This window comes from Ptychodera flava, chromosome 8, assembly GCF_041260155.1.
Source record: "Ptychodera flava strain L36383 chromosome 8, AS_Pfla_20210202, whole genome shotgun sequence".
NCBI lineage: Eukaryota > Metazoa > Hemichordata > Enteropneusta > Ptychoderidae > Ptychodera > Ptychodera flava.
In genome coordinates, this window is record NC_091935.1 from 23,636,245 (window position 1) to 23,650,187 (window position 13,943).

Genomic DNA, 13,943 nt, shown 5'->3' on the forward strand with positions numbered 1-13,943 from the left:
ATCAGAAGTGGGTAGCCTACAAAACTTCACATTTCTTGTCCTCACACAAAGTTGATAACAGAACGGAGTGTGATACAATAAGGCTCTCACAAAATCCCATTCTGGCATGTTTTATCTCATGGAATGTATAATAATCAAATGTTTACAAGACTGAAAACATTTTCAAAAAAATTTGAGACTGAACATGTGTTCATTTTGAACACAAATGGAATTTGTTCCAGATCATAGCCTGCCATGAAAATGACCTGGAGATGTGATGCCCTAGCGACAAAAAATTTTACAGTTCTTTCGTTTGGAAATGAGTGCTCAAACCTTGAGTTTAAATAGAAAAAGTGATTGTACTCATGTGATTAAATGTACCACAGAAAATTGAGAAAAATTTTGCAGGTTTAGGACATTCTCCATAAACAGTTGTAACAACAGTCAACTCGTAGGCCAATCTTTCTCCTGCACTAGCAGGATTAATTTGCTTGAGGGCGCTCTTTAATATGCAATACCGGTATATTCAAATGAGATGTGTAAAGTTTGATGGTGTGTTCTTGTGCTGTTTGAAAGAGTCAGTTTTGATTGGAAGAGGACCAGGTGCACAGTTGAAGCACATATTCTACATATGAGCCTAAGTCAATACCGGCATTTCATATGCAAATCAGATTTACACCCTGGTCTTACACTTTCATCTACCGCTTGCATTTATCTTAACCCAAAATATTTATGAAGGACCCCTTCACAACTTCATACATAACATCAAGCTTTTAATTGCCCGTGTTTGGGATAAATAAAGTTCTATTGAATTGAATTGAATTGAATTGAACATCCCTCACAACTCACTGAAATAAGTCCTGGAATGTCTTCATAGTTCTGATAAAATTGTGCAACCATTGCAAGATTTAATATTTGAACAGAGGCGCATGGAATGATGAAGTCATTACTGAAATATTACAAATTACAAAAAAATCTGGATAAACAATAACCAAATCCTGCGATAAAACGCCATAAATTTGGTCATTAGGTTAACTGTAGATTCAAATACTGAATTCTCATTTTTCCTTCAAAAACGCTATTGATTATTAAGTGACTGTATAAAAGGGTTACCGTTAGTTCAATTTCTAGTTAGCTACGGTAACATAGAAGTTGGCGCAATTTTTCATTCTATTTCTTAGAGAGTGCATTTTCCACTTGCTCTTTCTTGCGTGAACTTATCACTGCTAATTTCAAAACAAAGTGGTCAAGTTTACTGCCCAATTTCATCCAAAATTTTCCTTGACAATAAAAGAAATATATACCATTGGTGCGATTTTTCTAGAATATGTCATGAACATATCATCCCAGTAAAACCTTGTACAAATGTGGCCAGGCGCTAGGCTTATTACATTTGAACAATCATAACATATAAACCTCAACCCTCATTATCTTTTCAAAAGTGTACGGTAATGACATCAAACTTGCATTCACAATGCAACATCCCAGTACCTTTATCTACAAAGGACTGACTTACTTTATAAATAGCTATGTCTTCGTAGCTGACCGCCTTGCATTAGATGCATAACATACCAAAACCACTCTCTCTGCATTTCATCCCCAACACCCTAAGTACAGGTCCCACCTGACACTCCAAATGTGGTCTGTCTGAAAATTTGGCAGTTGAATGAGGTGACTTGTCCTTTTCAGGAGACAAATCTGACAACTGAGCGAAAATATCCCACAATTCAGTGAATTAACACCAAGAATCATGACTCAGCAGCTTCATTTTGCTACAACCATCAAGAGATTAAACTTGATGGAAAACCCTCACATCTAGGTTTAACCAAAGAGACTCAGTCAGAAGATTACACTGCCTAAGAAAAGAATGAAAACCATTTTCTGAGATAAATACAGAATTTAAAGCTCTGGTTCTGTTGCACTGAGACTGTTTCACAACACTTGTTGGTTGAATAGTGACAAAAACAGGAATTCTTGTGTAAGAATTCGATATCACATAGGAAGTCTTGCATAACAATTCGATATCACAGATCCAACAGCAAAACTGCTTTGTTTTCTTACTGAGGAAGGTGTGCGTAATTATCTCATACATCATCAGCTATCCTACAATATTCATCGTTCAATTTTCAAACTTACATAATTGTAAAATACACTTTAAAACGAAAAAAATAACACGAATCAAAGGAAATGCTAAAAACCATTTCTCAACACTACATTCTGTTATGTGTGGATTAAACCTTTTTACACAAAATCTAGAAAATATTCTTACTCATATTGTATTTACAAATCATTTACATCTGTTAGCTACTCTATTTTCTTTGTGACTGATTAGGTTATTTGTGTGGGTACGAACTTTTGGTCTGGAGAAAGCTTGTAAATTTGAAGTTTCAACTTAAATACCTTTAAAACCTTTCTTGAGAATGTAAGTACTGGGATCATAAAAATAACTTATTAAAACAGTGCATGCTATGCAACACATGGCCATCATCTCTGAGAGAAAACTAAAACTGACACTTCACTAGTCTTGATTCTGATTGGCTCCTTTTTTGTCTAAATTGTTTTCCTGATCATCCAATCAGCAGTTGGATCTCTTGCTGCATTTTTTTAACAATGAAATCAGTGGCTGGTTTGTGTTCCTTCCGTGTTAGTAGTTACTTTCTGAGCACAAAATCAATGGCCTTTTTTCAGAAACCAACTAGTGGCTGTTTCATGGTCGTCTAATCTGCCACTGGTGTTTTAATGAGTTTAATCATCCAATCAGTGACAGCCTCTTTTAAGACACAATCAACACCTGGTCACTGATCAGCTAATCATTGATTAGCCGATCATTTTTTCTGATCAGCCAATCACTGACTTGTATTGATTCATCATTGAATAAGTATGTTTCTAAATATCCAAACGTGGCTGCATTTTGATCTTCCAATCAGTGACTAATTGCTGATCGATCTGCTCATCGGCAGTTGGCTTCTGATGAACCAAACAGCTGTTGCTTTTCTGACCCAATCAGCAGCTGGTCTGTTAACTTGGAACAAAGAACAGACCAAGTCTGGTCATACTTTTTACAAAAACGCTGCCAAATTGTAAGAAATTACTCAAGAAGGAAACAACAACAAACCACTGATTTGGAGAATGAGTATGCAACTGTTCCTGAACACATGATTGTCGTTCCGACGGATAAGAATTCATATTGCTTGTAATCTGAAAGAACTTACTTCACTATCAGTGTCACTTCATGACAATAAGAAGGCAACATACTTCTTGGATATCTCCCGTGACACAATTCTCATCAAGACAAATTCTAAATCCTGCACAATGGTGTCTCGTAAATACTGAACGAAAATTTGAATTTTTTGAAAAGCGACTGCAAAATAAAGTGATTTGTGTACTTGCAGTTTATACATGTAAATGTTATCATACATTGTAAGTTCAATGAACAGCATTAGTGCATGTGTCACTAGGTTGTGGTTCATGGAAAATTTTTTCTACACGAAATTAAAAATTTCAAAATTAAATATTTTTTTGTAAATAGTGCAACTGAAGAAGCTTCTTAGTAAAACTGTATCAGTATGCAATCTAAAATGTTAACATGATTGCTGATTTCTCCTTTAGGAAACTTTGTAAAATGTGAAAGTGAGAAAAATGGGACAACATATTGATATATTTTTGTCTGTATACAGAAATGAAGGAAAGCATTTCACAGACAGCAGTCAGACTTTTGTCTAAATTTCTGAGGTTCAATATTTCATAATTTGTAGGTTCTGGGTCCATTGCTAGTCAAAAGATTGAAGTAAAAGTTATGAATTGCAGGCTTTTCCCACTCAATAAATATACCGGGACACTTTCAGAATTTTGATGCAATACACATCTTGAGATATTCACTGTGCTTTGTACAGCTGACAAACTCCCGGTGTGTCAGACATGTCATCTTCATGAGTCAAGGACAGAGCGGTTATTGCTGTACAATCTGGACATTCTCTGACTGACAGGACTCATCGTTGTCTGTTGTGAGAACGAAGACACCGATGAGGTTGGCATGATTGGTCTTGGTGGCCGTACAGACATTGATCTGTGTGGAAAGAAGGCAAGGAATAAACATGTCAATTTTCATTTTAACAATGCTTTCCAGATATTACAGACTGATGACAGAATTTTGCTAAGTTTGATTCTCTTCTTGACTGTAAACATCATGATTTCAATTTCCTTATAAAGTGAACCAACCCAGCTGCCTGGTGGCCGATGTAATTCCACTGTTATTTTTCACCCACCCCCCCCCACCCCAAACCCCACCCCCGAACACTAATAATGTACTGTCTCTGTGCATAGAATCTAAAAATCAAATATGAAGACAACTGAAATGGCTGTTCACTGATTTTTTTTGACAAAATGGTCATTTCAGAAAAAGAATACTTCCCAAACACAATTATGACAGATGCCAACGAAGTTAGAGAAAACTGACACCAAATGTAGCTGTATAATGAAGTGTTGTTCACAGAATGCTACCAGCATTAAGGTCACTTATAGATGTCATCAATGCTTCAAAACCATTTATACAAAAGTTACACAGACCTGCTTGGTGGAGGTCCTTCAGAGGGAGTTGACAGCGTACTTTTAGCTTCTGAGGCAAACTGATAGACGATGAGAAGACAATCACGACACAGCTGTACTATGCGACGACAACAATTCATTTCAGCCCCAGATATCACATCGGTGCTCTTACTGAAATGGTCTCCCATGAGTTCCTAAAAAGTCCAAAGGAAGAACATGGAATTAATGACGGAATAAATAAATTGTAATATTGTTCAGTGATCTTATGCAGTTGCTAATCGACTCATGTAGGTAGGTCTCACACTGTTCAAATCAAAATATATGTTTATCCCTTTCACCAAAATGGTTTGGCCCAAACCCATCTTTTATCAATGGGAGTGTAGACCTGTTCACTGGATATCGGGGGGGGGGGTGGGGGGGGGGGGTGAACAGCTTAACTGGTTACAGTCTTTACTCAATTTTGTTTAATTTGACCATTCATCATACTACAGAGTCACCACAAATTAAATCATTTTCACATGAAAAACCAGACATTGACTTTGCTCCTACATTAATACTTTCATGCTCTGAAAAATTCAAAATGGTTTAAAACATGCGACAGCGTTCCAGGGACATTTAGGCTTGATTTTAAAGTGCAAATATTTTGGTACAGGTATTCAGTAATGTGCCCAAATTTCACCAATCAGATTATCACAGAAATGGCTGATCATAACCTACAATACAAAACCTCCCAATTCAAAAGTGGTACAATCCAATGTAGCAATTGAAAATACATCCTCAATGTACCACTACAATGTACTATCGAGGGAAGACAGCTCTCCACTTACCCTGAGGTTGAGAAACAGTTCCACAGACCCTGGCCGTGACTCCACAACAAACGATTGAACACGCGGTTGAAAATGCGATAAAGTCGCAAAGTTTCCACATCGTTGCATCGCCAAGTGCGTTGCAATACCGCTCGCACGTTGGAGCGGACTATGTCGATGACTTTCCTTCTCTTGATGGAGTCTAGTTTGACAAGCCAGTAGGAGGCTATCCGTGGCTTGTGAAACTTCCAGTTGTCTTGTAACTGTTGACATAACACAGATAGGAAACTTTTGATTAGTGCGAGCGATAAGCGCTGTTCGTGGTTGAAGATTTATTACTAAATGGTATGCAACATCAGAAGCTGTTGCTTAAAATGCGGACAAATTTTGTCAGTGTTGCATGCATAGCTGTTGTTGCAGCTTGTTGTCTGAGCCGTTAATATGTCTTCCTAGTGTTCACTGTAATGTTGGCAGTTGCTTATAAAGTTATTTGCATCATGCGTGCATTCTTATTTCTCCAGCGTAATGTACATTTCCAGAAAGATATTTATTTTTGAATATTAATAAGATAACAATGACATCATTTATTTGCATCAGCCCAGCTATTCATGCAAAACATGTTATAATTTTTGATACACTAACACCTTGGCTTGAAACTTCGTCACATCAAAAACCTGTTCATTCGTTCATTCATTCATTTATCGAGACACTCATTCGTTCCTTAATTCACCTCACCTGCTGTAAGATGACCTCTGCTTCCTCATCTGTCTTGCCAGGGAATTTTATCCTCATGTCGGTCAGAGCAGAACACGTCTTCTTTGTCATTTCTTCTTCTCTTTCTCTAACTGCTGCTGTGATAAAGGCCTCATCCTGCACAGATCAAATAAAGAATTTCCAATTTTTCACATCCTATCCAATACATGTAGTATCCATAGTTATGTGAGAGGTCTGAAATCGGCAGTCTGCGCCCCCAAACTGCGCTAGCGCATTTCAATTTGCGCTATCAATCTGCGGTCAAATTCTGCGCTATCAAACTGCGCTCCCATTCTGCGCTATTGATCTGCGCCCCTGTTTTGCGCTCTCTATTTCTCCAAACCACATGTGCTGTGAAAACGACCCAACTAGCACAAGAACGTACTACGTCGATTATGATTTTACTATTTCCATCATTTGATTTTTTGATATGCCATATGATCGAGACATTGTGCTACAGGCACATTTATAGGGAGCTGCAGTTAGGACCCTGGTAGCCAGTCCTGTATCATCGATGGCTGCTAGATCTACGTGGAGATAGGGTTGACCTTTCAAAATTCTGCCTTCTCGACATATACACCTACGTACTTTTTTGACTTTCCAAACATGTAAACTACATGTATGAGTGTGATAGAAACGACACAACCACTTAACTTAACCACGTATCTGCGGTTTGAAACAGTCCCGACATTTACGTCCTCGGACTGGACGGTGACTGTCGCTCTACAAACCCTCGCCCCGTCCGGCTCATTCATTGACTCGGAAAATTCAATTTTTTGAAATATACATATTGTAGAATTAGTAGACAGTCCCTGTAAATCAAATAGGTGTGTACATACAGGTCCAGTAAGGTTGTACTTTCACTCGGCCGCTAGTTGACAGGTTCACAAGCGATGTGATTGTGAGTGCACTGAACAGCTAGGACGTACGTGTTGTCATGCTGAATTGTGGCCCACAGTTAGTGGTTTTCGAATTGTGGCCCACAAGTTAGTGGTTTTCAATGTTAAAACTCATTGAAGTGCAAATATGTGCATAAAACTAGCCGTTAAAGGATGACCGGTCGATGAAAATACAAAAACTTTCCATGCAATATGCATTATTCACACCGACACGGCTTCATCATCTGTCCCCGTACTCAAGGAAGATGACACGCGTATTTTATTCAACATATTCGGTCATCTATACAGAAATGAAGTAGCGCACGATCTCGTTCAAATGTTATTCTAGCCAAGCCTTTTTGAATGAGCTTACTGTTCTGACTGAGAATTTAAAATAAGTTCGAACTAAATTTAACTTATTCCAACTTAAAATCGACCGTACATCGGTAGATCCTGTACGTACGCTTGGCTGACGGATATAGATCTGAGCGCGGAGGGGGGGGGGGGGGGGGGGGGTGGCCCTATATACCAGAAGGAAGTAAGTAAACCATTTCAAGTGACCTGAAAATGTACTTTCAGACGCTTACAAGACGCTGCGACGCTTGATCTCGACCAACATGCCACGATTTTCGTTGCTCGATAATCCGGTCCTACTATACATTCTCTCCAAAACAAAACAAACTGCCAGGACTTTCTTTTGGGGAAAAGTGTTGGGTCACATCGTACCGGGAAATTCCTGAAATATTACTACATGTAAAATTGCAAACTATCAGCTAAAATCGGTACAAGAACACATATAAATAAAGTTTGAAAAAATAACACGAGTCAATCTCTCCCGTCGTAACAAAGGGCGACAGGTTTGCAGCGCGGTGCAAAAGCTATTAATTATAAGAAAATACAACAAACATTTTATGTTGTCAAGAGTTAGATGTGTTCATCTTGAGGTAGGAAAACTACAACCGACGTCCCGTTTGCACAGATCACGGTCCCTCCACAAATTTGTGGAGGGACCGTGCACAGATGTCGGCGCTGACATGAACTTGACAATCATTTTTCACAAAGAACATGCATAAATTGCCGCGCGAGACGGGAAGTAGACAACGTAAGTCAAGAACAAGTGAATGTCCAACGCGATCGCGCGACGACAGCACACTGGTCTCGATCTGATAGACTTTTTTACACAAGTTCCGACATCTTCATCTTGACTGTGTACTCTGGTAACCAGATTGTAACTGTTGAGACAACAGTATACAGTTAATCTACTAGCTAAACGTTCGAAAATTGGATTTAAACCAGGTTTAGCAAAGATGTGGTTGCGGTTTTAAATGTTGCCGTCTCCGGTATAGAAATAAATACAAGCGTGCACCACGGTGTTTGGGTCAAGTAGGGGTAACTCTATTACTACTGGTCAAAAGTCTATATTCCACTGAGTGCCGTGACCACCCCAAAAATGCTAGCAAGTGGCGAGATTACAGAGTTGTGGCTGCCGGGGGTGGCCACTGGCACTACCACTATGTTTCTAATGTTTCTAATATCTATATTGCCATGGAGGTAGGAAGAGATGATATTGCTGAAAACGTCACGGTGATCTTCCATTCCGACATCTTGTGCCCCACTTGCCAAAAACTTTGAAAACGGTTGTTCACTCGAATTTAGGCTATCGTCTGGGCAGATCGTCCATGTAGCCGACACGAACACGAAGTGTCTGTTAACGGCTACCAAAAACTATGAAAAATAGTCAAGAATGAGCTACAAAATCACTATCAGTTTCGCTGGGAACATATTCGATGGCTTGTTACACAACTGTTACCAGATTTCAGGTAAACACTGTTTAGCACACGATGGATCTTTATTTAATAAAGTAGCCTATAGAGATAGCTGATTGATATCGTAAATGAGACAGGTGCCTCTACGGCGGTAAAACTAATAGTTTATCCCCATTGTAAATCCGATCCCCGGAGAGTTGAAATGTCCGACTTCTGCATGATCACCGCGCCGTGCAGTGTAGCGACAATGATATGATTGCAATTTCGTTTGAAGTTCGTTTACATGTATGTTAACGCAAATAAGGTGAAAAATATCAATGTTTCCCAGTATCTTGTTGTACGGGACGAGATCGTGCTGCTGTTGTACTGCATGAGCTTTGATCGAAGTGCGTTGGCCGTTTTTTGATTTTGAATGTCGAAAATTGCATATGTAACCTCTCCTAAAGCCTTGTGAAATGCGATTTGTTTGCATTTTTTCACGATTTTACTTTCTAACAAAAATAAGTTCACGTAAAATGTACTGATAGATGCGTAGGGAAGTTTTATTACTCACAAAATTTGAACTGTATGTACAAGTTTGAACAATTAAATAATGAACGGTTGCCGCTCTTATAAAATTGCCGCTGCATGGACGTGCATCTATGTGTCATAACCTTCCAAGAAACAAACATGATTTACTGATATGAGTAACACTGGATTCCCTTGTAGTTGATTTCGTTGATGTTCTGGTTGTAAGCTTTATTCTCTCCCTTACATGGCTAGTTTGTGAAAATGTCGGGAAATCAAAGACGATGTAAAAACTGCTCAATTCACTTGCTCATTCCGACACAAACAACAGTGTTACTAGTTTATCAACATATCATGTAGTGAGTAGAATTCAAAGAATATCCAAATGTCGAAACATTAAAATGAACACAATATGAGAAGATTCCTTTCACAAAAAGATCAACTTCAAGTGATACTTTTGAAGATTTGAAACCGAGTACGTACACCCTACTTCACACCTCGTCAGTCTTACGTCATCGACAAGTCACCCACCGCGTCGGCAGGCTTGACGTCATGGACGTAGACTTGTCAATCATCTCGGAAGTCGCTAACATGTATGATCTGTCGGGTTCAAACGTTTCTGAGAACATGAACAGAAATTCTCAGTATCGACAAAGAAATCGTCAGAAAAGAAGTTGAAAATCGTGATGCTAACGTATACATAATTTTGTATCCACTTGTGCCATTCCATGTTGCAGGGTTGCGTCGCCAGCCCTGCCACTCACTCTGCTGTGCATTGTTGGACTCGGGAAATAGTCACCGTCGACTAGCAGCAACGTCTAACCAGGGAGGTCTTCCTACCTCTATGGTCTAACCATGGGGATACTAACATAATTTTAGTCAGAACTTGACTTTGAGCTTTACACTACTTGATCACTTCCCGACCTCCTTATACGAGAAAGAAAATCATCTAATTTTTACTACTTCACATATCTTTTGTGTCGGATCCACTGTCCACAGAATGTATTTATGTCGTGATTGTACCGGAAATAAATTCGATCTTACGTTACTCATAACCAGTCGTCCTGACAGTCCTGACATACGTCGAAGATTTTTAAAATACATTAGGAAAATACTGAAAAGTTTTCTAATATTATGAAAAAGTAGTGTTGCAAAGTGTTGGCAATGGCATGATGGTGGGAGGCAACCGACAGCTATAAAGTTACAAGTAAATACAAATATATTTCGACACTGATATGTCCTACGATCTGGCTGGCAGCTTTATCAATCTGTGGCAAAGTGCCACGGATTTATATCGCGTTAGTTTCGTAAATGTCGCAGCTACAAAACTAAACTTACAACATTCCATAGCGCAGAATGGGGGCGCAGATCGATAGCGCAGAATGGGAGCGCAGTTTGATAGCGCAGAATAGGAGCGCAGATTGATAGCGCAAATTGAAATGCGCTAGCGCAGTTTAGGGGCGCAGACTGCCGATTTCAGACCTCTCACATACGCTCCCATAGTGATATGCAAATGCTTAAACACACTTGTAAATTCTTTTTTCATGAATGGCATATATGTATAAATCTGTTATAAGCATGTGTTTCCACTGAAAACCATAACAAGTCCATGCATTGATTTTTTTTTCAGTTGATTTATTTATTCAAACTGAAACTTATATTTAATTTTACTGATCCTTTTTTTTCCTTGACATTTTATATCCAATCTGAATACTTGTATTTCTTTTTTAATTTAATTTTTTGTAACCATTGCCATTTCCCAAAGAAATATGAGTTAATAAAGTTACTATTGTATCCATCTTTTTTCTGACATATTGATATCAAATAACTGTCTTGTGCACAGCATCAAAGGAGTGACTTCATTCTGATCAATGTCTGAAAACGTTGCATTCTGAGGTTTCAGTCATGGTTGCATAGCTGTAACCATGAATGCATATAGACGTACAGCAGTACTAACACACTGAGTTTGTGAATAAATGTAGATACATGCACACACTGTATGTATCCACTTCTGCCTGATTGCTCATGTGATTTGAAACGTTAAGGTCCATAGAACATTGCAAAAGCAGATATAATGTGATATACCTGAGTACGCACTATTACGATTTGAAGCTCAACTGTAATTGTACAAACAGCTTAGATATCAAATATAAATTTGCTGTCAGAATACTAGATGAGTTGCCATATTTATAATAAATGAAATTTCATTAAAGGTATACTGTCACCTGTTCCAACTTTGCCACAGTTACCATGGAAAGAGAAAATCTCACCAATCACAGATTTTAAGCGGGTGGCTGCTTTTTAAACACAGCGTCCTCACATGGGCATTTTGAATACCAAGGAACACCCCTTTAACCATATATGGGCATATTTAGATTACAGGTGACTGTATACCTTTAATTTCAAAGAATACTTAGTACTGTTGGGATAATTATGAAGACAGATATTTCAGCAAAGCATTGTGTGACTGTCTATGATGACTTTGGGTGCTGCTAAGAGGAATATGTAACCTGTGGTGTGTGTATGTGGCGGAGAGAAGGGTGTGTTACTTACTAGACTCCAATTTTTGAGTAGCTGAAGTAAACTTACCACAACTGGATTGATAGAGCCAACTGGTGTGATTCTGTGGGTTGATGATAATGGTCTTGTTAGTGATCTTGACCTAGCACCAGACTGTGGTCTTGTTGTCGGCCTCTGCGCCGACACTGGCCGCGACTTTCTTCCCATGCTACCCTGCTGCGATCGCGACGCAGAGCGACCGCTGCGGCTCTCTCGGGGGGAGCTTGGCGGGGAGAGTTCTGACATTTCGTCGCCGACTGAGTCGGCAGCACTGGGCATGGATGACAGTGGTTTAGGCCCTCTGGGTATTAGTTTACCATCTCTGAAGTCCACGCCATCCATCTCACACTGTTGTAACATGTCAAGAATTTCATCTTCCTGTGTATCAGAATACCACCAAAACAAAATACATGAGTTATTTCAACACACTATGTGGCAGTGGTTCTAAGTTTTTTTGCTGTTTTCCTATCTTATGCAATCAGCATACATCCATGTATAAGCGATACCTGATGATCTGTTTCAGCTATGCTATGGAACAGTGTGTGCATGGAGAAAGTGTGTGCCATATTCATTCAAGTTTTACTGTTTACCACAGATGGCCATGGTTGGAACTTATGATTATGATGTAGATTATGGCATGGTACTAATGTTCTGGTTCACTTAACATACTTCTCCTCCATATAATTTTATCCTTGGACCCCCACCTTTAGGTATATAGGTCAACCCATATGTATGGCAACCAGTTTAAAATGATAGGGTTTAATCAAAGTTGGTTGGTAGAGGGGCTAAACTGAAGCTCAAGTAAAAGTGCACGTTATATATACGTGTACAAGTCAATTTATTATGGCGTGTTCAAACCAGTCCTATCAAGGGAATTAGTTTTTGATATGTCAAATACGATTCAATTCTCTAAATCTTTACAGCAACAAAACTGGTGATACATCAGACAGAAATAGCAAACAATTTTGCATCACGATTGGACCATAACAAATTTATCAGAACATCCACTTTCTCTACATGAAAGCAATTTTTCAATAAGAACTTTGCAAATGATTTGTGTATACTTAAACTTTGCTTTGCCACTCACCCTGAGTTGTCTGAAAGTCCTCGTAACTTCCCGTTGTAATGACGCCGCTCTGCCGGACAAAAACAGCTGGAATGCATCTGCCAAAAGCCCCGTGTACTTATCGATGCTGAACTTGTCCGTTGGTGGGAAGATCCTCCTGAAACGTCCCATGTTACGATTTTCAAACTCCTCCCTCGCGTTCTCCCTCCTCACTTGCGCCAGTCTCTCCTTCAGTTCCTCCCTTCTCTTGTCTACGATGATTTTCTTCTTGTCTAGTTCCTGTGTGTTCAACGGAATGGTATACAATCAGGTTATTGAGCTTTGCATAGAGAAAATGTCTGACATGTCACTGTGTTACAAATCAACTTTGTCTTTGGTTTGTTGTCAGACTCTGTCATGAATAATTCAGTCTCTGTGATTCAATTCTGATGTGGTCAAACTTTGACAGTTTTTCACAATTCTTTTCACTCAGAATAGATAGCAGACAAGAAAGCACACTATTTACCTTCTAAAATGGATTGTGTGTGAAACCATACTTTTGAAACAAATTATCTGTATGTTCTATCGCAAAACTTTTCACATAGGTATACGTGCATAACATCAGTGCCTGGCATCACAGACAGACAGCACAGTTGATTGTACATACAGTATGGAGGCAGATTATGTAAATCACGGCAAAACAGTCGACTTTAACCTGTTCACCTCCTCAATTCCCTGTAAACAGGTCCAAATTCACCACTGATAACAATGGGCTTGGGTTAAACCATGGCAGTGACAGGGTCCGAGAAGTGAAACGTGAGAGCCAAACATCCTAACTTACAGTGAGTTCAGTCTCAGATCTCCTTGTTGGCCTCAGCAATCTCTTCTGTGACTCCAGCTTCTGGGCAGCCATCCCTTTGCGTTTGTCAGAAGCCTTGATGTTGAGTAGCCTGAACGTGTCTTCAAGTAAGCCACCTTTGATCTCCTGGTCAATTTTCTGGTCGGTGCCGAAGCTTGGCGATCGATTGATCTGTGTGTGTGAAAAAAGATGACATACAGCAATGATGGAGACAATAACAGTGATATTCTGATGATGAAGATTTCA

General features: G+C 39.2%; 1 protein-coding gene across 1 annotated transcript in view; it reads right to left on the minus strand.

Moving 5' to 3' along the window:
* Positions 1 to 3,771: 3,771 nt before the first annotated feature.
* LOC139138828 (tubulin polyglutamylase TTLL7-like) overlaps positions 3,772 to 13,943 on the minus strand; it is a 56,808-nt gene continuing 46,636 nt past the window's right edge. Inside the window, 8 exon segments of the mRNA XM_070707372.1 lie at positions 3,772 to 4,045; positions 4,546 to 4,702; positions 4,705 to 4,718; positions 5,352 to 5,593; positions 6,066 to 6,200; positions 11,824 to 12,171; positions 12,881 to 13,138; positions 13,680 to 13,868. Of these exon segments, the coding sequence (XP_070563473.1) occupies positions 3,907 to 4,045; positions 4,546 to 4,702; positions 4,705 to 4,718; positions 5,352 to 5,593; positions 6,066 to 6,200; positions 11,824 to 12,171; positions 12,881 to 13,138; positions 13,680 to 13,868 (1,482 nt within the window). The 3' untranslated portion in view covers positions 3,772 to 3,906.